Source organism: Odocoileus virginianus, chromosome 3, assembly GCF_023699985.2.
Source record: "Odocoileus virginianus isolate 20LAN1187 ecotype Illinois chromosome 3, Ovbor_1.2, whole genome shotgun sequence".
NCBI classification, from domain to species: Eukaryota; Metazoa; Chordata; class Mammalia; order Artiodactyla; family Cervidae; genus Odocoileus; species Odocoileus virginianus.
The window spans coordinates 3,737,491-3,761,201 of record NC_069676.1 but is presented as its reverse complement, the minus strand read 5'-3'; the positions used below and the strand labels follow the sequence as shown (position 1 = coordinate 3,761,201).

Genomic DNA, 23,711 nt, shown 5'->3' with positions numbered 1-23,711 from the left:
ACACAGACTGAGGGCAGATGGACAGAGGGTCCAGTGATGGTGGTTAGGTATACCCGGCTGCTCAGACACCACACATACACAGCCACGCTTAGAAATGTAATTTGGGCACCAGCACGCACCCTGGGGAGTCTAGAAATTCTACACAATGAAAAGCTCAAAAACAGCCTCTGAGCTGTGAACAGCCAGGGCCGGCTGGAGTCCTGTGGACAAGCCCTCCCCAGGCTGAGTCGGGCCCCCGTCCCTGCCAGGGGGCTTGGCCCACTGTGCCGCCTGCGGCCTGGCCTGTGCCCCAGGCGGGAGTCGTTAGTGTAAAACCAGCTCCCACAGGCCCCTTCTATGCAGACCCGGAGGCCGGACTCAGGGCGCGCCCTCGGCCAGGCGGGCCAGCCCCTCCCGCAGCTCGCTCAGCTCAAACAGCCTGACGTCCAGCAGCTGCGCGGCCCGGCCCACCTCGGCCCGGGCCCGCTCCCGCTCGACCCGGGCCTCCTCCAGGCTGCGCTCCGTGGCCCGCAGCTGGTGCTCCAGCTCCGCGTTCCGCGTTTCCAGGTCCTACGGGGAGAGGGTAGGCAGTGTCGGGGGCCCCAGCGAGTCTCAAGGGTCCAGCATCTCCAAGCGGGTGCCGGGGACCACAGCCCTCACTCTGGGCCAAACTCTCCCTGTCTGCCGACTATCTCCCAGTTACCTGTACCCAAGACACTCCCTGGTCCCCCAGCCAATTTGAAGTGACGACATTCCTCCTCAAAATCCTCCTGTCACCCATTGTTCTGGGAATGAAATTCAGACCCCTCCCTCCTCTCCTTGCTCATTCCTGCTCAGGCTTTCTGGCTTCCTTGTGGTTCCTTGAATACCTTCTCCCCACCTCAGGGCCTCTGTATTTGCTGTGCACGCTGCCCAGGAGACAACAGGGAACATTTCCTCAAATACTCTCTCTTTGGGGCACCAGATCCTTTAACTTCTCCACCTGCTGGACTCGCAGGACATGCCCCTATGAATGTTCCTCAGATAGTCTTCAGTGAAAGCCAGGCCAGCCACATCTGGGTACAAATGCAAGCTTCTGGCCTCAGACAGGGGTGTGTGAGGATTTGATAGGGCTCAAGAATGGAAATTCAACAGAGACTCAAAAACTGCTTGTTGAATGAATGGAAGAAGATGAAACATTGTCCTAATAACCATCATTTAACTCAGTCCTTCCATGCACCTGGTTATCTGAATCTTTCACAACCTTAGATGTCTTCCTGACTCCATGTATAGGTGAAGAAACGGAGGTTCGGGGAGGCACACGGCTGCCCAGAACCCGTGAGAAGGGAAGATCATGTCCGTCCCACAGCAGGGTCTGGCTGCCGAGAGTAGTCACCACACCCCACCCCACAGCAACCACACATACCTGCACCTTCTGCTGTGTCTCCTCACGTTCAGCGGTGTCTGCGGCCTCACGGGACCCACTAGTCTGGCTCCTCAGAGTCTGGATCTCCTAGTGAAAAAGTTCCCAGAACCTGTTCTGAGCAGGAGACCAAGGAAGGCAAAGCCCGAGGAAACACACGTGCACACAGATGCCTTCACACACCTGGTCTTTAGTTTGCACCAGTGCCTCCAGCTGCTCCAATGACTGGCCGGGTCCCTCCTTCTCACTGCCTGCAGGTGGCTCGGCGGCAGCCTGGGCTTCCAGCTCAGCCACCTGGGCAGACAGGAAGGTCAGTTCCTGATGGCTCAGTCAGTACCCTCCTCACCCCCGGAATACGCCTCCTGATCAGTCAAGCCCATGACTGGGAATTCATCCCTTCACATCCAGGCCACTACCTCACCTCGGGCAGGCAGGACTTTAGGGTCTGACGACCCTCTGGGCCGACATCACTTCAGACCCACACTACGAAGCGAGAAACTAGGACTCTGGGAAGTGACCTGCCGAGAGCACGCATCCAGCCAGGTGAGCCCAGGACAGACAGGGGGCAGGGGCTTCAGTCACCCTTGGGCCACGTGGGGTCTTTGGGAGGGTGGGGCTTCCTCACCCGCTGCCGCAGCCTCTCAGCCTCTGCGCGCTGGGCCTCCAGCTGCTGCCTCCACTGGGCGGCGGCCGCGTTGGCCTCTCGCAGGGCGCCCGCCAACTTGTTGTTACTGTCCTGCAGCGCGAAGAACTCGGCCTCCCACTGCACCTCGCCCACGGAGCTGAGAGAGCACGGGAGTCGGCAGAGGGCGGGGCGGGGCCTCACTGGGCCGGGGGCGGGGCGAGGGCGGGGTCAAGAGATAAGGAGCTGGGGACGGCCCGGGGAGCCGGGGTCAGAGTAGGCCCTTCTGTGTCCGCTCCGCGAGACACAGTCCGCATGGCGAGCAGTATCAACCCATGGGATGTGGACAGAACCGGGAGGCGGGGAGGCACCCGTGGGTTTAGAATTAGCTGGGGGAGGTGTGGACGGGCCAGGGTTAGCCCCGAGGAATGGGTGAGGCAAGCGGAGTCGGCTCTGGAAGGGGCGTCATCTGGGTGTCTCCTCTCCAACCCAGGCCTGTACTGGGATCCCAGGCGTGGATCCACTGTCAGATCCCGCCACTTGAACGAGTCCCAACAGTTTCTGAGAACCTCCTCTCGGCTCCCCCACCTTTCGTCCTGCCACGCCCCTTGTACCCTGCGCTACCCCCTCACCCTTCGGACAGCATCTTTTTGAGCCGCTCGCGTTCAGCGGGGCCCGGGGCATCCGCGCTCTGGCTGCGAAATAGCTTCTCATCGCCGGGGCCATTGGCGCTGACGAGGGGGCTCGGAGGCACCTAAGGGAATGGATAGAAGTGAAGTCACAGTATGGCGTGGCTTCCGTTAAGGGCCAGTTAGGTCATGGTTGGGGTCAGGGCTAATGTCAGGGGTCATGACTGAGAGGGGGCAGGTCCTTCCTAGCACTGGGATCCGATCGTTCCTCTCCCCCCTCGCCCACCATCCATGGCCCCCGCATGGCCCCTGGGCTGTAGTTTGGTGCCCTGTCCCGCCTCCTTGCCTGCTGGGCTCTCACCGGCCCACCAGGAACAAACCTGATGTAGGCTAGCCTAAACCCAGGGAGAAAGATACTCATCATCTGCAGATCGGGGAGCAATCTGAAGCCTCGGTGCTATTCCCTCACCGCAATGACCTTTCCTGGGGCCAAATTTCAACAACTATTTAAAATTCCTAGGGGAAACCTACTCCATTGGGCTAAATTTATTGTGAATCTACCTGGTGCCTGGACCACAATCCTGAGGGCAGGGACCAGCCTACTTTTTTATCTCCTTAAGCCCTGTGCCCAGTCCTGGGCCTGGCACACAGTAGGTGGTCAATAAATGATGTTGAATAAGTTAGTGGGGGGAAATGCTCAGCGACAGTTTTTTATCCCACCCCACTACTTAGGGCTTCCCAGATGGCTCAGTGGTAAAGAACCCGCCTGCCAATGCAGGAGACATAAGAGACACAGGTTTGATCCCTGGGTGGGGAAGATCCCCTGGAGGAGGGCATGGTAAACCACTCTGGTATTCTTGCCTGAAGAATCCCATGAACAGAGAAGCCTGGTGGACTACAGTTCATAGGGTCACAAACAGTTGGAGACGACTGAAGCGACAGTATGCAAGTACGCACCACTACTTGGCCATTTCAACTTTCACATTTCAACTCGGCCACATGAGCTGGTTTTCTGGCCTTCCTTTATCTAACTTTCAGTCAGGCCTATGACATGCTCTCATGGCACCCACACCCTTTTCCGTGGTCCCTGCCATGGATCTAGTTTTGCATCATCAGTGAGCATTTGGTCCTGAGCACCGACATAGCATTTAGACCCCTCCCCTCCATACCAGTTGAGTTCCTGGCAGGCCTGGGACAAGGAGTGCTGACCTGGTGGGCAGTGAGCCCCAGGGCTGGACTGGTGAGTTCTCCCCCATCCTGAGATTTCTCCCGTGCCAGCCTTGCTGCTTCCTTCACTTCCTGGAACTTCTCAGCAAACTGAGGGATGAGGGATAGGAACAGACAGTCAACAAGCTCCCAGGCCCCTCCACCAGGGCCCCACCACACGACTCCCACCCAGCACCGGCCCTGTCTTTGGAAGAGAGGGAACAAGGCTTGGAAGATGATGCCCAAGGAACAGAGTGGGTATCAGGCTAGAGGGCAGGGGTGGGATGTTCACAGAGGCCACCTTGAGAAAGAGATCCCCTTTCCCTCTCAATCAGCTTATCTCAGTAAGGAGAGCCTCAGGTGGGTGCTAATCTGTGTTCATGCCTGGGACGCTTGTGACTATCCTTTGTGACAAAGAGAAAGCAGGTCTTGGACTTGGAGCCTCTGACAGGCACCTGCAGCCAGTGGGAAAGTAATCACCCTGTTCTCATTTTTGTTATGTTATAGTTTACATTAATCTCCCATACCTGTTTTCCAGCTAGGGTAGGATTCACTTTTTTTTTTTTTTCATTTTATTTATTTATTTTTGGCTGCACCAAGCGGATTGGGGGATCTCAGTTCCCTGACCAGGGATTGAACCTGGACCATGGCAGTGAAAGCCTGGAATCCTAACCACTAGGCCACCAGGGAACCTTTTTTAAAAAAATGTGTTTATGTATTTATTTATTTTGGGTTGTACTGGGTCTTCATTGCTGCTTGGGCTTTTCCCTGGTTGCAGCGAGCAAGGGCTACTCTCTAGCTGCAGTGCACAGGCTTCCCATTGCAGCTTCTTCTGTTACAGAGCACAGGCTCTAGGGCACGCGGGCTCAGCAGCTGCGGCTCCTGGGCCCTGGAGCACAGGACCCACGGTTATGGCGCACGGGCTTCATTGATCCGCAGCATCTAACATCGCCCCAGTCCAGCGATTGAACCTGTTTCTCCTGCATTGGCAGGTAGAGGCTTTACCACTGAGCCACCTAGGAAGCCCCCCACCTTTTTAAATTTTAAATAAATTTTCTTAGCTTGAAAGTAATGTTAAAAATATTTACAGTATATAGCCCCTTGGTTTGTGCAAAGGGGCCAGTGCAATTCATTGGGGGTATTGGGGGTAGGCAGTGTTTTCAAAAACTGTTCCAGGATTTCTCTGGTGGCCCACTGGTTAAGACACCACACTTCCAGGGCAGGGGGTGCAATCCTCAGCTGGGGAACAAAGATCCCATATGCCACATGGCGTGGCCAAAAAAAAAAGTCCCAAGAGCAACTGAATACTCATATGTGAAAAAATACTCCTACTTTATACCGCCTGCAGAAATTAATTCAAGATCTAAATTTGAAAGGGAAACTAATGCTTCTAGAAGAAAAGAGAAGAAAAGCATCTCAGAGAGCATGAAACATACAGGGAAACCATTAATAAGACAATGCCAAATTCTAGAAACAGCAGAGGGTGGAGGGAGGTGGTAATGAAGGAAGTGCCAGGGGTGTGGGGAAGCACTCAGCCCAGCAAAGGCACCCAGAGAGGAGCAGGGTGTGTTCAAAGTCAAAGCAGGTGGCCAACTGAGCTGGGATGTGGACCAGGGAAGTGGGAAGGGGCTACAGGCTGGTTCAATTCTGTATGCCCATTCTGTCGCTGGGAAGACGGAGGCCCAGCATCTCTGTCCAGGGTCCCCCAGTACACACAAGAGGAGACCCAACCCCAGCCCTGCTCCTCCCACCATGTACCCCCGCAGGCCCACCTGAGTCAGATGCTGTTCAGAAGCAAAGCCAAGGCCATAGACAGTGTTGGCGCGGCTGTCTGCCCACTGTCCAAACTTCTGGGAGGTTTTAGTGAAGGTCATGTTGGGAGTGACAGTGCTGTTGATGATGGCCTGGGGGAAGGTGGGGTTGGGGAGAAAAGTTCATGGGTAATAATCAATAGGAAACCCCCAGAGAAAATCGCCTTGTGTTAGTCCTTCTGTGCTAAGTCGCTTTAGTCGTGTCCGACTCTTTATAACTCTATGGACTACAGCCCACCAGGCTCCTCTGTCCATGGGATTCTCCAGGCAAGAGAATGGGAGTAGGTTCCCATGCCCTCTTCCAGGGCATCTTCCTGACCCAGGGATCAAACGTATGGCTCCTACGTCTCCTGCATCAGCAGATGGATTCTTTACCACTAGCACCACTTGGTTTGAGCCATTTCAGGAGGAAGATGGAGACCCAGAAAAATTCAGAGTATCCCCTGGCCCCCAAGGCACACAGCAAGGCAGTAAATGGACCCAGTCCTGTCCCTGGGATCCTTGGGACCTGCCACCCCACCCAGGCCCCACCAGGACCTTGGCACCCCCAAGGCTGATGATTCGGTAGACGTTGCGGGTGGCATCGTAAAAGTAGGAGACAGTGAGTGCGTGTTTGCCCGCAGGGATCCAGTTCCGCTTGGTGGCCGGGTCGATCTGGAACACGTGTGCCCGTGTGCTGAAGATGGGCTGCTCCCTGTGTGGGGACAGGGTGCTCAGTGGGAACCAGACACACCCACCCCCGGGGACTCAGGGTCAAGCTGGCAGAAGCAGGGGCTCACCTGGCTGTGGACATTGGTCAGGCTGGTCTGGGTGGGCTCCAAGTGGCAGCCAGTGGGATGGTAGGAACTGCTGGTTTGGCCTCTGGAGGGAGAGGGGGTTTGTGAGTGTCCCCCCTGCCAGGATGAGGGAGGCCAAGCACATCTAACCCCAGGACTGCACTAGCAAGTACACCATTCACAGAATTTCAATCCAAAAGTGAAGGGAATGTAGCCTGCCAGGTTCCTCTGTCCATGGAATTCTCCAGGCAACAACACTGGAGTGGGTAGCCATTCCCTTTCCCAGGGGATCTTCCGAACCCAGAGATCAAACCCAGGTCTCCTGCATTGCAGGAAGACTCTTTACCATCTGAGCCACCAGGGGCCATCTCCTGTCCTGAGTGTTGCAGGAACATCCTCCAGATGGAGGTGGCCTCTGACAGGAGCCAGGTGGCACCTGACATCCCAGCATAAATCTCACATCTTTCTGCTTCCAGGACTCCCAGTGAAGTCTTCTCTATCTCTGGGCTGGGCCCAGGAGGCCAAGGCCAAATCCTGTGCAGTACCTTCTGACATTCATCCATCACTCTTCAAAGCAGGGGCCTCCATCAAAAGAGTGGGGTGATAGCAGGTGCCTACTGGGACACCTGTCCCCCACAGGAACCCCAAAGAAACCCCTCAGTTTCCACTCTAGAGCAGAGGCACACCTTGGAGTCAAAGACCAAAAATCCCCAGGGAGCCTGCAACCTAGTTAAAAAGACAAGATGTGGCTGAACAGGTCCACTGGGTCGGCTCACCCATCACCACTGAATCCCAGTACGTGCGGCTGGGTGGGGACCAGTCCCGGAGAGACCCGGGGGAGGGCAGGCAGACCGAGGGAAGGGAGGCCGGGACTCTGGAGCCCCCGTGGTCAGAGGGGGGAGTGCACCCCCTCCCTCTGGGCAGCTGCTGTCCTGGTCACAGGGTCTGAAACCGGAGCTCGGGGTGGGGGAGGGGCGGTGACTTTGGCCGGCGTTGGGGGTGGGTCCCGGGTCGAGCCGGGGTTCCGGGGGCGCAGGGGTCTCAGACACTCGGGTCCCTCCTGCCCGTCCGGACGCTCCTGCCGCGACTTGCTGCACTGGGGAAAGTTACTCACCAACTAGTCATGCGCCTCGGACGCCGCCGGCCGCGGGGCTCCCCAAGAGGAGCTCGACCCCGCCCGGTGTCCGGGATCCAACACTGCATTTGGTGGTCGAAGCCCCACCCCACGAGCCCCAGTCCAGGGAATCGGATATTCATTCGGGATCAAGACCCCACCCGCGTCAGGACCAGGACGCCCCAACTTCGGGAAGTGTCGCCCCCAGCCCTGGAACTTCCAAGATCCCTTGCCACGGCCCTGCAACACTCCGGGTCCAGAACTTCGGGGACACGTTATCTACCTCCTGCAACCGCAGGTCCAGAACTTAGGGGATCCTTCGCGCTTTCCGACTCCTGAACTTCGGGGACCCCCTGCCACCCTTCCATTCCCAGGTCGGGAATTTCGGGGTTCCCTCGGGTCGCCCCTCCACCCCAGGTCCGGAACTTCGGAGACACCTTCACAGCCATCTCCAAAGACGGGGCCGGAACTTCGGGACCCCCTCCCAATGTCCCCTCCCTGACCCCGACTCCGGAACTTCGGGGTCCCCTGCCCTCTTAAGCTCTGGCACTTCGGGGCTCCCCCAGCCTCCCCCAGCCTCCGTATCCCGAACTTCGGCGACCCCCCCAGTACCCTCTCCGGGGCTCTGGAACTTCGGGGCCCCCCGCACCCCCAGCGCTGGCTCGGTTGGCCGGGCTCACCCTGCCGGCTCGGCGCCCCGCAAGTGTCCGGGCGCGAGACGGGTGCCGCCCCGCGGCGCCGACTCCCCGCAGCCCGGCGCCCCGCTCGCTCGCTGGCTCCGGGGCCCGCGCCCTCCGCGCCGCCCTCCGCGCCGCCCGCGCCTTTGTCTGCGCCGCCGCCGCCGCCCGCGCCGCCTCCGGTCCCATCGCGGCGGGTCCCGACGCGGCCGCCGCCCGCCCCGCCTCCCCGGGCCGCCGAGGCCGCCCCGCAGCGCCCCCTGCCGGCCCTCCGCGGCGGGGGGGCGGGAGAGAGGGAGGGGCAGGAGCAGGGAGGAAGAGAAGGATGGGGGGCAAGAGGTTAAGAAGGGTGCGGAGGGGCACAGTCAAAGGGGCAGGGCCAGAGATGCGGACCCAGAGACAGGAGCGGCAGAGACACAGACGACAGGCAGACAGACCTCGGCGGACAAAGGAGAAGGTGGCCTCATCCCCCTTTCAAGGGTGTATGTGGGGGTATCCCCGATCCTCTGGGCCACGGCTGCTTTTGTCTGTGATGGGGCGTCAGGGCCCTCTTCACCCGAAGGGAGTCCAGGTGCAGGGCGCATCTGCCCCTAGGTGGACGGACCCAGGCGTGGCTGGTCCTCCGTGCCTGTATGCGGGAAATGAAGAAAGTGACCTTGGCGAGAGGAGGCTGGAAGATGAGAGAGAGGCGAACAGCAGGCGCCTAATGGGGCTTGACCCCAGGTGCCCTCTCAGATCCCTTCCTGCCTACTCTCCCACCCCACTCTGATCCCCAGGGGCGAGCTTTTGTCCACCTTGGGGCTTCTGTGTCTCCCCGATCAGCTGTCACAGTGCTGATGAGGTTGGATTAGGATTATCATTGCTGTTAAACGGTCCCCAAATCCCAGGTGGGGGGAATGTCCATGTCCACTTGCCACCGAATGTGTGAATTGCCTGGAGGTCCACAGGCCTGGGCTTGTCACTACTGCTCGGAGTCCATGCCTTCCTACACTTCTAGACGGAACTTCTAGAGCTGAGCCAGGATCTCCTGGTCCAAGCCTGCGGAGCCCCCTGGTCAGTCCCAGCTACACCCTCTCTCTGGAGGCTCCTCCAGAGTCACACAGTGCCACCGGGTGCATGGACAGGGGCACCGAACCAAGGAAGGCCTGCACTTCCGCGAAGCTCTGAGCCTCACCTGTGTGACCCCATGGACTGTAGCCTGCCATCCTCCTTTGTCCACGGGATTCCCCAGGTAAGAATACTGGAGTGGGTAGCCATGCCCTCCTCCAGGGGATCTTCTCCGCCCAGGAATGGAACCTGCATCTCTTATGTCTCCTGCATTGGCAGGTGGGTTCTTTACCACTAGCACCACCTGGGAAGCCCACATTCAAGGTTTTTTGCTTTTTCTCTCCTCTGACTCCTTTCCCTGTTCTTGTCTGTCTGTTTCCCCCACATCTGAGCTGGTCGCTCCCTTCAAATTACCTTTAGGTGAATCCTAGGTCATGTCGTTTCTGGAGCCTTCATCCCAGGCCAAGATCTGAGTTTTCCTCCCTCCCAGCCTTTGCCGAAGCTGTTCCCTCCAACTAGAATGCCCTTCTCAAAGACCTATATTCTGTTTTGTCCTTCTAGGTTCAGCTCCTCTGCCCCCTCACCTCCCAGATGCTCCTCTGACTATCCTGAGCTTGGTAGGGACCTCGCCCACCCCTGCTGCACCATCCCATCCCTTTTTGGGGGATCCCTGATTGATTTACTGGTTCGATTGTGGCCAGAACTGACCCATCCTCGAGCCTGAACCTCTCTCAGCGTGAGGGGGACTATCACTCCAGCTCAGGAAACAGAGCCACAGACTCACTTTCTCCACCTGCCTCTAACTTCACACAGCATCTGCATAAGCAAGGGATTTGGCTTCGCTCTCAGGCCCAAAGCCACAAAATGCTTGAACACTGTAGGGAACAAAGAAAATACCGTCTGTTCCGTGCAGAGAGTTTGACTTTTCCTTATAACCAAAAAAAAAAAAAAAAAAAATGTAACTGGGAAGGTGCTGGCAGGGCCGAGGCTTTTGGAAGCCACTCAGTGTGTGCTGAGTACTGGCCGGCTGTAGAACTGGGGCCAAGTGGCTGTTCTGTGGGGGCAGGTGGGCGAGGAGCCTAGGCAGACTTTACCCCTTACGTGGGCAGGAGGCAACAGCATGATGGAGAATGGGGTCCCCTCTCAAGTCTCCAGGAAGGATTGGGATGGAGCTGGCCTTGAGCAGCCCTGACCTGCAGTTGTCTTTTTTTTTTTTTTTTTTTAATGCTACAGAATTGTATTTATTTAAGAACTGAAATAAACATGAGATCATTCGGTTATCAGGTGACTTGCCCCCAGTAGCTGCTGTTTCACCGACTTGTTGAGCGTCAGTCCCCCCTAGGAGGGCAGGGACTTTGTTCAGTGTTGGTCCCAGCAGCAGGAGTGGTTCCTGACACATAGGAGGCGTTAATGAGTGAGCATTGAGTCACTCAGTTGTGTCCGACTTTTTGTGACCCCATGGACTGTAGCCCACCAGGCTCCTCTGTCCACGGGATCCTCCAGGCAAGAATATTGGAGTGGGTTGCCATTTCCTTCTCCCTGCAGTTGTCTTAGTCCAGTTCAAACTGAGAGAATGCTTCTGTCAGTGTAGACTCGGCTTTCTTGCCTGGAGAATGGGCTGATGCTCATGGAGGAGGCAGGAAGAATCCAGGCAACACCATCAGCCTCTCACTTTTCCCCGGGCGGAGATGAGTAGGAGGCTGCCCTGAGCTGCCCCTGCCACCTCAGCCTGCGCCTCTTCTGCGTGGTCCTTGGGCCTCTCTGACAAAGGACTGGGAATGTCCTTGAGGGACGAGCAGAGGCCGCCAGCCCAAGGTGGTTAGAAAAGACAGCTTCCTCTTGGGGCTGAGGAAGGACTTGAGGGAGCGCGCTTCCTGCCCTGGGAGGAACCAAGCAGGAAACAGAACAGCTCATTCGGCCCTCAGCTCAGCTCAGTTCAGTTGCTCAGCCATGTCTGACTCTTTGCGACTCCATGGACCACAGCACTACAGAGGAGCTCTTATAGGTGAGGCTCTGGCCTCTGTCTCGTTAAATCTGACCCAGACTTTGGGCTGAAGTTATATTGTCTCTCTTCCCCGGAGGGTTCCTGTCCCACCAGAGCAGCAAAGGGGGGAGAGTGTCTGTCACTATTCCCAAAACCACATGCCCAACCTCATGGCCTGGATTACAGGGACCACTCAGGTTTATGTCATGATTTGGTTACTGCCTACTTTGTTCAAGCCTCTGTCCCACCACCTAGAGCAAGTCTGACTTGCAGCAGGACTGACTTGCAGCAGGAAGAGATCCCAAGGGCCCTGCCTAGGTCCTTGGTGGCCTTCAGTGTCACATGAGCCAGGGTGCCTCTTACCAGCAGAGTGATCTTAAAGAAGTCACTTTCCTTCCCGGTATTTTAGTTTCCCCATCTATAAAACATGCGTTAAGAATGGTACCCACTTCTGAGGCTTCCTGTAAGGCTCCAATATGGCCTGGCATGAAGAGGGCATGACCCTAGGAGCTTAATAAATGTCTGCTCGTTATAAACATCATAGTTATTCTTGGCTATCTGGACAGGCGGTTTTGATATGAGCCAAGTTCTTAAGACTTTCAGGGTTTGAAGGGTCCCAACCAGATGTGAGCTCCTGAGGACAGAAATGGGTCCAACGTGGCATGATATCCTCTAAATCTTTAACTCTGGGCCCTTCCTCTAACCACCCTCCTTCTCCTACTCCCTATGGCCCCAGGTTTGCCAGCTGGGACAGCCACAGGATCATATCCTCCTAGCAAACTCCTATTCATTCCTCAAACCCCTACCCACCCCGCCCATGCCCTCTTCTCTAAGAAGGCTTCTTTCCTGCTAAACCCTCCCTAACACACTCCCTCCTGGTGGAAGTGTCTGTGTTTAGGGCTGACTCCCCCAGCCCGAGGGTATCTCAAGGGCTCAACCGAGGCATCTCTTGGATTTGGCGTCTTCCAGAATGGGTTAGCTGCATGGGATTCATGGCAGAGGAAAGTTTGATGATTCTCAACTCACACACAAAAACTGACCCCACCTTAAATTCAGATCTATTTCAATTTCTGCCAAAGGCCAAGATTAATTCATTAAACAAACAGTCCCCAGGAAGTAATGAAGACAGGTACCTACCTCCCCCACCCCACCCCAGCCCAGCCCAACCCCGGCACGAAGGGGCTGGGGCAGGGGGTCTGGCACTGGATTATGGACTAGACCTCCCAGGACCAGGGTGGGTTGAGGGTTAGGGAAGCAGAACTTGAGCCCCCTCCAAACTCCAAACCTGGATCTGTGGTTTGGTTCCCACAGACCTAATTACCCTCATTTGCCACATGCACTAATTACCTCCGTTGTACCAGGTGTCTGGGCGGGGCTGCCCCACTTTCGGGAGGTAGGTCGGGCCCGATTATTTTTGGCTGTGCCGTCCTTGAAGGCTCTACCATCCATTCATGTCAAGGGCAGAAAGTGGGGCAGAAAAACCAGGACCACATCAGGAGAGACAGTGGGAGACTTGAGAGTCAAGTTGGCCTAGGATTCCCCTGAGCAGGGGATTTGGGCCTAAGACTGAGGGTCTTTGGCACTTACCTGCAGCAAAACCTGGAGAGGCTGAGACTCATTCATCTCCATGGTGGATTGGTCTGGAGGCCTGTTTTGAATGTGAAATAATTGGTGAGAGAGGGCTTGGATTGTGGGTGTTAGTCAGACGGGTCTGGGTGTAAGTCCTGAGTCATCCCAACTCGATGTGTGTTCCTGGGCACATAACCCTCTCTCTTTGCATCTTTCCTGAGGGACCCAACAGGGATCATAAGTTACAAAGAGTGCTCTGGGCAGAGTGTATGGCATGTGCAAAGGCCCTGAGGTGAGGGTTGACTCATGTGTTGGAAGAAGCGCCAGGAGTCCAGGGTGGTCAGAACAGAGTGAGTGGGAAGAAAGCGGGGGGATGCTGAGGGCTCAGGAGGTCACAGGAGCCAGGTGGGACCTCATGGGTGGTGGGGAGGTAGGTGGATTTCCTTCTGAGGGTAATGGGGAGCCATGGGAGAGTTTGGAGCCAGAGAGGGAGAGATGTGATCGGATGTGCATTGCAGGCTGGTAGGATCTGAGATCCCCAACAAGGGATTAAACCCAGGCCCTTGGCAGTGAAAGTGCAGAATACTAACCACTGAACCACCAGAGAATTCCCCAGGGTTTCAACTCTTAGGAGAGAACGAGGCATCTCTATGGGCATCCCAGCTGGTTCTAGTGGTAAAGAACCTACCTTTCAGTGCCAGAGACACAAGAGATGTGGGTTTGATCCTTAGGTCAGGAAGATCCTCTAGAGAAGGGCATGACAACCCACTCCAGTATTCTTGCTTGAAGAATCCCCGTGAACAGAGGAACCTGGTGGGCTACAGTCCATAGGGTCACCAAAATCAGACACTACTGAAGTGACTTAGCACACTTGCAGAACACTATACAATGTGCAGAACAGCAGCAGGCCCTGGGCCTCAGTTTCCCAGTCCCAGCAGAGTCCAGAGGCTTTGGCAGCCCCAGGACACTCTGGACCCTCAGCCAGGGAACCTCCCCGCATCCCAAGCTCCCACATTCCGGCCAAGCAGCCTACATGGACTCCCTTCCGCCTGCCCTCTCCTCCTACTCGCCTTCTGGGGCCGTGAAGGAACAGCTGTGGGAACAGAGAGCGGGAGGCCTCGGGAAGGCTGCGTGGAGGGGCTCCGGGGGCCGTGTTCCCGCTTGGCGACAGCCCCCGTGGGGCCGCTGGGTGCCGAATGTTCCTGCAGGAACTGGGTGACTCAGATGCCTCCTCCTCCTCCCTCGGTCTGCCAGGGGAGGTCGTTCCTGGTCCCCAGGCACAGGCTAGAGTCAGCATTCACCCCTCTGGGCCGCCCCCAAACCAGCATCTCCACCCCCGGGATCCCTTAACTGGTGGCATGGCTCACTCCTGCTTCAGCAGCTTCCAGGAGTCTCTTGGAGGTTTCAGAGGGAGAATCCAGCACCTTGTTTCCATTGGCCCAGCTCCTGGACCCCATCTCTGAACTTATGCACTTGGCCTCGTTTCTGAGCTTTTGTACTTGACCCCATCTATGGCCTGGAATATGAGCTCTGCTAAACTTCCTCCTCCAGGAAGCCTTCCCAGCCTCCCTCCACTACCCCAAGCCTGACGCAGGGGTATCTCTCTCTGGCTTTGCCCCTACCCCAGACTGGGAGTCCTTCAGAGTCTTGACTTGAATAAAGGGCTCTCAGGGGCTCCACTGTCTCCAGTGTGGGGTACAAAGAGAAAGGGAGACACCCGCCGTGGCAGCCCGAGGCAGGACCCCACAGGCTGCCTCCTTGATCTGATCTCTAACTTCATTTTTCTTGTTGTTGGCCACACGTGTGGGATCTTAGTTCCCTGTCCAGGAATTGAACCCACGTCTCCTGCAGTGGAAGAGCTGATTCTTAACCAGTGGACCGCCAGTAAAGTCCGTCTTGTTGTTCAGTCGCTCAGTGGTGTCCGACTCTTCGCGACCCCATGGGCTGCAGCACACCAGGCTTCTTTGTCCTTCACTGTCTCCCGGAGGTTCCTCAGACTCATGTCCACTGAGTTGGTGATGCCATCCAACCATCTCATCCTCTAGCTTTGTTTTTATAGAAGAGGAAACTGAGGCTCAAGGGACTCAGGCCAGTTCCCCAGATAAAAAACTAGCTCAGTGGAAAAGCTTGACCTGAAACCTGAATCTGACAAGCCAGACTCTGCTCCCTGCAACCTTCAGAGTCTTATTTACCCAAAGGAACGGGGCGAGGGTGGGGGGTGGGGGTTGGGCTTTCACTTGCCTGCGGGTAGATTTGGTATAATCTAGGCTCAGACTCAAACGTTCCAAACCGTCCCATCTCCATGGATACCCTGGGGACTTCCCTGGCCCTCTGTTTCCTCCTCCTCCTCTCTCTCTCCCTCTCTCTCTCTTTTTTTTTTTTTTAAATTTTTTATTTTTTGGTCACACCTTGCAGCTTGCAGAATTTGGTTCCTGGACCAGGGGTTGAACCTGGCCCTCGGCAGTGAGAACTTGGAGTCTTAACCACTGGACCGGACTACCAGGGAATTCCCTGCTTCCTCCCCTTTAAGAAGGAGGTTCTTCATTTTTCAAAAAAAATTATTGATTTGGCTGTGCTGGGTCTTTGTTGTGGCATGTGGGATGTTTAGTTGTGGCATACAGACTCTTAGTTGCTGCATGTGGGGTCTCGTTCCCGACCAGGGATCAGACCTGGGTCCCCAGCATTGGGAGCTCAGAGTCATAGTCACTGGACCACCAGGGAAGTCCCTTCTTTTTTTGACTTATGTTTATTGAGCACCTACTACATGCTAGTACTTTGGGAGGCACTGCCCTCAGGGGACTCACAGCTATCTGGTGGACGAAATGGATGACAAAGGACAGAGCAGGCTGGCTTCAGTCAGCATTATGAGAAGGAAAGAAAACCAAGCAAAACAATGGACAAAGACAGCTGGTTGGCAAAGGCTGCTCTGAGATGATAATTCAAGGGGAAAGAGCATGTGCAAAGACCCTGCGGTGGGAACGCACTCAGCCTGTTAGAGCAGCATCAGGTGTGGCTTGAGCAGAGTGAGCAGGGGGCACAATTGGGGGCCGTCTGGGCAGAGTTCGATAGGCTTGGCGTCAGAAGGAGCCTTCTGGGCCCCAGCGAAGAATGGAGACTGGGGAACCCCGGGAGACTTTTGAGCAGGAGAGCGACAGGATTTGCTTTTATAGGTTTAGGTAAGATTCACCAGGATGCCACGTGGCAAATGGACTGAGGAGGGCGATTCTAGTACTTTCCTCTTTGTTTATCATGAAGCAGAGGGCATCCTGGACTGTGTTTGACAAACAAGAGACGTTGTTATCAGCTGTCACTGTTTCTTTAGGGATGGCCACAGGCTCTGAGCACATGTCCCTCCCGGGTCCTCAAGGAGGAAGCTCATCTCAGCAACCCCCTTTCTGCTTTGTCTGGCCTTCCTCTTTCTCTCTCAGAAACTCTTGACGCTGGCTCTGGTCTTATCACTGAAATCCCAGGCCTCCAATAGTCCGGAAACATCTGGTTTCCGGAGCACACAGATCCTCTAGTACCAAGGGAGGTCATGGAGGAGCCTGCTTTACCCTGGGCTGGAGGAGGGGGACCACTGAGGGACGGAGAAAGGGTCACACACTGGACACCAGCCACATAGAGGGGAGACACCACCTCCAGGCTGCAGTCAGGGGCCTGGGTTCGAATCCATATGTGCGTGCTAAGTCACTTCAGTCATGTTCGACTCTTTGCAACCCTATGGGCTGTAGCCCACCAGGCTCCTCTGTCCGTGGAATTCTCCAGGCAAGAACACTGGAGTGAGTTGCCACACCCTCCTCCAGGGGATCTTCCCAATCTAGGGATCAAACCTGCGTCTCATGTCTCCTGCATTGGCAGGTGGGTTCTTTACCACACACGCCACCTGGGAAGCCTGGGTTCAAATCTTTCTCTGTCTTATTCTGGCTGGGAGGCCTGAGAGTAGCGGCCACACACTTCCTAGGAGGGGAACCATGGCTTGGCTCCGCTTGCATTCACCTGGCACAGCTTAAATGCTTGTTGATTGAGGCAGCGGGAGCAACGTAGCCTGTGTGGTTAATAGGACCCAGTGCCAAAAGAAAGTGCAGGGCCCCTTGTCAAAAAATTATTCAGGTCTTTAAAGACTGTAACATGAGAGCTGTAAACTCGGAAGCTGACCCCCTCAGCCTCCGGAAATGGTAACACGTGTGATGAGTGTGGCAGGGGCAGTTGAGACTCAGCCTTCTTGTCACATCTTGGGGGCCCCCAAAGATGTGGAATTCTTCTCAAAATCCTTTAATTCTCTACTATTACAATTCCCAAATTGCTCAGGGAACTCAGAGTCTGGGAAAGGGGTGTTAGTCTTGCCACATCAAGACTTGAGGTCTCTCAGACTTCCCTGCTGGTACAGTGGATAAGAATCCCTCTGCCCGTGCAGTGTTCAATCCCTGGTCCGGGAAGGTTCCACATGCTGTGGAGCAGCTAAGTCCGTGTGCCACAAGGACTGAGCCCGTGCTCTAGAGTCTGGAAACTGCAGCCAGCCAAGTGCCCAAGTGCCTAGAGCCCACGCTCTGCAACAAGAGAAGCCGCGGCAGTGAGAAGCCCGAGGACTGCAATGAAGAGTCGTCTCTGCTCACGGCAACTAGAGAAAGCGCGCGTGCAGCAACCTGAGACCCAGCACAGCCAAAAATTTAAAAATTAAAAAAAAAAGACTTGGGGTCTCTCAGTGCATCCTCTGGAGAAGGGAATGGCAACCCACTCCAGTATTCTTGCCTGGAGAATCCCATGGACAGAGGAGCCTGGCGGGCTGCAGTCCATGGGGTTGCAAGAGTCAAACACGACTTGGCGACTAAACCACCACCATCATTGCACGCTGGGGCCCACGCAGGAAGTGTCTAGTTGCTGAACCGAGTCCTTGGGCGTGTCTCTGATGTTCTGGGGGCACCTTCCAAGGAGAAGAAGAGCAGAGACGTGAGAGAGGAGGGGCTGAGTGACCCCCACGGGGTTGGTCAGGTCATCTCGAGTGGTTCAGAGTGGCCTGCCTTGTCTTATTCATCCATCCACCCATTCACTCACTGTCTGTCCATCCACTCATCCATCTATCCGTCCATCCACCCACCCATTCATCCATCCATCTACCTACCTTCCAGAAATGATCCACCATCCATGATCTAACCCCTACTCCTCTATCCATACATCCATCCAGCTAACCTTCCACTTCTCAATCTAGCACACTTCTACTCATTCTTCAAGTCCCAAATCTATGTCCCCTCCTCCATGTAGCCCTCCAGGTTTTTCAGACAGAGCACCTGGCCCAGGCCTGATCCCATGGAGCAGAGAGCAAATGTATCTGATTTCGCATCCCCAGGCCTGGCGCTGAGGCTTCTCAGGGAACTGGCAGTACCAGTGTGAGGTGTTGATGAAGGAAAGTTGAAGCGAAAGTGTTCGTCGCTCATGTTGTATCCGATTCTTTGCGACCCCGTGGGCTACAGTCCAAGCTCCTTTGTCCAAGGGCTTCTCCAGGCAAGAATACTGGAGTGGGTTGCCATTTCCTTCTCCAGGGGATCTTCCCGAACCAGGGATCAAACCCGGGTCTCCTGTATTGCAAACAGATTAGCTACCAACTAAGACACCGGGGATGCAAAAGACCAACACTTTCTGCTCATAACCCTCTGAGAAATCAAACTCCCTCCGGGCTACAGTTCCCTCTATCAATAATGAACCCATCATCGTATAAGCCTAATGAAATGGCTGCAGGGACAGAAGGAATCCAGGCTTGGCCTGAGTCCTTTCCAGGGAGTAGGAGCTCTCGGAGCAGACAGCTTCCATTGACGCTTATGTGCTGTGTGACATTGAACAGGCCAGACAGGCTCTCTGAGCCTCAGTTCCCCCATATGGAAATTTCTCCACCTCAACCCAAGCCTTTCGGGGTCTTAGTTCCCCAATCAGGGATTGATTCCAGGCCTCAGCAGTGAAAGCTCAGAGTCCTAGCCGCTGGACTGCCAGTGAATTCCCTCTCCACCATCTTAATTGCATATTCTCTAAAAGCCCAAGCCCAGCCCCAGACCCCAGGAGCTGGGACATACAAATTTTACTCTGGATGAGAGGCCAGGAAGAACTGGACTGGAGGAAAGGAGAAGGTGGCTGGGAAGATAAACAACAGTGATGACAGGTGTGGAGGGGGTAAAAGATACCCGCATACGTTTTCTAATGGAATTAGCTTTATGTATTTTCTCTCCTGATTGCCAAAGTAATATGCTCAGTGTAAAAACAGTTTCAGAAAACACAAGAAGCATAACATAAATAATCTAAATAGGTCCTTTGTTATAGCATTTAATTTCCTGAGTGAATTTTTATTATGTGCCTATGATATGCCTAGTGCTCACTGTTAACTTAAAAAAAACGCTGGCCAAGTGTTGAGTGAATGAAACGTTTATTTGTTTATCTGACTGCACGATGTCCCTGGGCGAGGTTGATGCGCGGTGGGTTTCTCACGCGGTGGCTCCTGTTGCGGAGGGTGGGCTCTGGAGCTGGAAGGTTTCAGTAGTTGCGGCTCACAGGCTTAGTCATCCTGCAGCATGTGGAATCTTTCTGGGCCAGGAATCGAACCCATGTCCCCTGTTTGATAGGTGGGTTCTTTTTCTTTTTTTACTTGCTGATTTTTTTTTAAATTTTCTAATTTTTATTTTTATTGGTGTATAGTTGATTTACAATATTGTGTTACTTTCTGTGGTACAACAAAGTGATTCAGTTATGTATATGTATATATATACACATAATATTGGAGAAGGAAATGGCAACCCACTCCAGTATTCTTGCCTGGAGAATCCCATGGACAGAGGAGCCTGGTGGGCTATAGTTATAGTGTCGCAAAGAGTCAGACATGACTGAGCGATGAAGCATGCATATATATTATATATAGAATTTTTTCAGATTCTTTCCCCATTTAACTTTTATAGAATATTGAGTAGAGTTCCCTGTTCTATACAGCAGATGACGGACAGATCCTTAACCAATAGACTACCAGCAAAGTCCAGTGAATGAAATTTTAAAATTAAAATCAACACTCAGAAACCACTGTTACTAACATGATTGTCTATTTCACTCCTAGATTTTTTTTTCAGCTACAATGGAATCACACTGTACACACGACTTGTCAGTCAAGGCCTACTTCCCACACCAATCAGTACCATTCTACTCTCTTATATTGAAAGACGTCATCATTGTCCAGCTGAAGGCTCTTCTATGATTAACTAAACTGACCATCCCTGATGATCCCTGACCATCCCTGATGGTTGGGCATCTAGGTTGCTTCCTCGATGAGTGCTTTTTGGAGAAAGCCTTGAAAGTGGAATCACTTTGTTGTCCATTTTTCAGGGTTTCTTATGGATACTAAGAGCCACACCTGCTTCCATATTTCCATAGGGGTACCCATATCTCATTCCAGTCCCACTGGGTAAGTGTGTCCTTTTTTTTTTTTTTTTTTTTGAGTTATGTTTTATGTGGCAGAAATTTTTAGGAGTTCAAGCTGAGGAGACTGCATCTCAAGTAACCCTGAGAGAACTGCTCTGAGGAGAAGAGCCAGGTTATATAGAAGTTTTGCAACAAAGGGCAGGTGGTCTGAATGTCAAAAGATTATTGCCAATTAAAGAAAACCAGGGACTTCTTTGGTGGCTCAGGGTTAAAGAATCTGCCTGCTAATGCACGGGTCCAGTCCCTGGTCTGGAAAGATCCCACGTGCCGTGGAGCAACGAAATCCATGGGTCACCACTGCAGAAACAGTGCCTCCAAGCCCAGGAGCCACAGCTGCTGAAGCCCTTGTGCCTAGAGGCTGTGCTCCGTGACAAGAGAATCACTGCAGTGAGAAGCCCAGGCACCGCAACTAGAAGCTCCTGCCCGCTGCAACAAGAGAAAGACCCAGCACAGCATAAAAAAAAAAAAGAAAGAAAGAAAGAAAATCTGAAAAGGAAAAAGAAAACCAGATATCCCAAGTTAAGGAAATAGTGCTTTCTATGTATGTGAGAGACTTTATTTTCTTGGGCTCCAAAATCACTGCAGATGCTGACTGCAGCCATGAAACTAAAAGACGCTTACTCCTTGGAAGGAAAGTTATGACCAACCTAGACAGCATATTAAAAAGCAGAGACAATACTTTGCCAACAAGGCCCATCTAGTCAAAGCTATGATTTTTCCTGTAGTCATGTATGGATGTGAGAGTTGGACTTTAAAGAAAGTTGAGTGCCGAAGAAGTGATTCTTTTGAGCTGTGGTGTTGGAGAAGACTCTTGAGAGTCCCTTGGACAGCAAGGAGATCCAACCAATCCATCCTAAAGGAAATCAGTCCTGGATATTCATTGGAAGGACTGATGCTGAAGCTGAAACTCCAATACTTTGGCCACCTGATGTGAAGAACTGACTCATTTGAAAAGACCCTGATGCTGGGAAAGATTGAGGGCGGGAGGAGAAGGGGACGACAGAGGATGAGATGGTTGGATGGCATCACCGACTCAATGGATGTGAGTTTGGGAGGTATTCTTCCTGAGTTCCCTCAGGGCTCACCAGCTCACATTGAAGGACTGGAATGGCTGATGACCATGACATCCTTGTTGATTGATTTGGCAGGAGATATTCCATTTCTCAGTTCCTCCTCTTGATCCAAAATTCGACCAGTGTTTTGGAGACATTGTCCATTTCTTTAAGCATTTGACATTTGCAAATAAATATTAGAGACATTTACTTTGCAAAATGTGGATTGAAATCAGAGGCGCCCAATGGGACCCAAGGGGGCCTGAGGAGTGAGTGGTTAATAGGTATGGGGTTTCCTTTGGGGGAGTGATTTCAGCAATGTTCTGGTGTTAGATAGAGGTGATGGTGGCACAGCACTGTGAAAGTACCGAACGCCACGGGGTTGTATAGTTTATAACGGCTACTTTCTTTTTTGTTTGTTTTTTAAAGCTTTGTTTATTTCTGGCTGTGTTGAGTCTACTGCTGCAGCGCTTGTGCTTTCTCTAATCGCAGAGGGCCGGGGTTACTCATATAACTAGAGTTTCAGTGCCCAGGCTTCTCATTGCAGTGGTTCCTTTTGTTGCCAAGCACAGGCTTCGGTAGTTGAGTTGCCCGGGCTTAGCTGATCTTCTCAGACCAGGGATTGAATCTGTGACCCCTGCCCTGACAGGTGGAGTCCTACCACTGGACCACCAGGGAAGCCCCACAATGGATAATTTCATGTTACGTGAATTTTACGTCAAAACCAACCAGTTAGCCAGCAAACCAGAGCCCCCAACCTGGGGTCTCTGGCTTCCAGAAAGCCCCCCAAGCCCTGCTCAAATTTCCTCCAGGAAGCCTCTCCTCACTACCACATCTGAGCCCCTACACCTCTTCCAGCACTTTCCATCTGTCTTCTTTATCTTCATAGTTCTCGTTACTTCCTGGCATGCATTCATTCATTCACTAGCTGTGCTGGGCACACAGTAGGTCCTTAGTGAATATTTGTAAAAATCAATGTTTATGAAAATAATATCCACGACCCAATTATTGCCACCCTGCTGCGGAAAAGGATCAGACACAGAGTACCACAGTGAAATCCCACCCAGGCAAGAAAAACCACACTCCACCCAAAAAAGGTCACTCAGGCTAGGAGGGGTGATGGGGGGAGGCAAGGGAGTGCAGGTGCTGGAGCGCACAGTTCTCAGCCCTCTCTGATTGTACTTTCCTCTTTTTGAAAAAATTAATTTATTTGGCTGTGCCGAGTCCAGCATGATGGATTTTTCAGTTGCAGCACCTGGAATCTAGTTCTCTGACCAGGGATCAAATCTAGGTCCCCTGCATTGGGAGTGCAGAAGCTTAGCCACTGGACCACCAGGAAAGTCGCCTGTGTTTTCCTCATTTCTGTCTTTATAAAGGGAAAATGAATTATGTGTGTTTCATCACATAGAGTGTGGGAGATGGGAGAAATTTTTTGAGTGGCTCCCCTTGGTTAAAGGGGAGGGAAAGAAGGTGTCTTTGGTGACAACTTGGGGGACCCTGGCCCAAGGGAGTGACTGCCGGGTCTTGAATGGCTGGACAGCGGGGCTCAGCAGGGGGCAGTGGCCAGAGAGAGGTGTCACCCTCTCCCAGGGCTTGAGATGATGCCCACATTGGTCCCCAAGGCCTGGGGTTCCTTGATTGTTTTTTCTGGTCCCTGGTCAGAGTTTACACTCTTCGCATAGAGAGCTGCATGGAGGTAGCAGCGTTTCCCCATCGCGTGTCCCCTACTACCTGGAGGACAGCCAGACACCCTTCCCCTAGTTCAGCTAGATGATCTGAATTATTCCCCCGCCCCCGATCCCTACACACACACAAAACAGGGAGGAAGCAGGCTGAGGGGTAGGATCCCGTTGCCATGCCTCCCTTTCCACCCTGTGTTCCCAGCCTCGTATGCTCGTGTGAAAAGTGGGGACGAGGACTTCCCTGGTGGCCCAGTGGGTAAGAATCTGCTTGTCAGTGCAGGGGACGCAGGCTCGATCCCTGGTCTGGGAGGATTCTTCGTGCCGCAGAGCAGCTAAGCCCGTGCGCAAAAACTCCTGAAGCCCCCGTGCCCTAGAGCCTGCTCTGCAACAAGAGAGGCCGCCGCCGTGAGAAGCCCGGCGCAGCGACAGAGGGCAGCCCCCGCTCGCCGCAGCTAGAGGAGGCCTGGGCGGCCCAGCGAAGACTTGGGGCGACCAAAAATAAATAATAAATAAAATGTAAAGGAAAGAGGAAGGAGAAGCGGGGATGCGCACAGGCGTCCGAGTTGTCACATGCAAACAGCGCCGAGCGCCAAGCAGCCTGTCTGCAGCAGGCACTCCGTCAGCTCCGGGGGCACCTGTGGATCCTCCAGGGCTCAGAAGCCCCTGTGACTCAGCTCTGCTCTCTGCCAGCGCAGTGACATCAGTCCGGTCA

The 23,711-nt window shown here is 53.9% G+C and overlaps 2 protein-coding genes across 4 annotated transcripts; one reads left to right on the top strand and one right to left on the bottom strand.

Moving 5' to 3' along the window:
- Nucleotides 1–83: 83 nt before the first annotated feature.
- HOMER3 (homer scaffold protein 3) lies at nt 84–8,309 on the bottom strand. Of its 3 annotated transcripts, none has more exons than XM_020884569.2 (10): nt 8,220–8,309; nt 6,429–6,510; nt 6,187–6,343; nt 5,611–5,742; nt 3,842–3,949; nt 2,636–2,757; nt 2,007–2,163; nt 1,565–1,675; nt 1,385–1,471; nt 84–549 (listed from the first exon to the last, which is right to left on the bottom strand). In XM_020884569.2, the coding sequence occupies exons 2-10, from the start codon at nt 6,440–6,442 to the stop codon at nt 358–360; spliced, it is 1,080 nt and encodes a 359-aa protein (XP_020740228.1). In that variant the 5' UTR covers nt 6,443–6,510; nt 8,220–8,309; the 3' UTR covers nt 84–357. The 3 variants fall into 3 exon arrangements, with proteins under 3 accessions (XP_020740228.1, XP_020740230.1, XP_070317545.1); XM_020884571.2 differs by having other exon boundaries at nt 8,152–8,239; XM_070461444.1 differs by lacking the exon at nt 8,220–8,309 and adding an exon at nt 7,540–7,856.
- On the top strand, nt 7,549–21,527 carry LOC139032603 (uncharacterized). Its single transcript, XM_070460067.1, has 3 exons — nt 7,549–7,704; nt 7,851–9,447; nt 20,284–21,527. Exons 1-2 carry the CDS (start codon nt 7,549–7,551, stop codon nt 8,808–8,810), a joined length of 1,116 nt encoding a protein of 371 aa, XP_070316168.1. The 3' UTR covers nt 8,811–9,447; nt 20,284–21,527.
- Nucleotides 21,528–23,711: the final 2,184 nt, after the last annotated feature.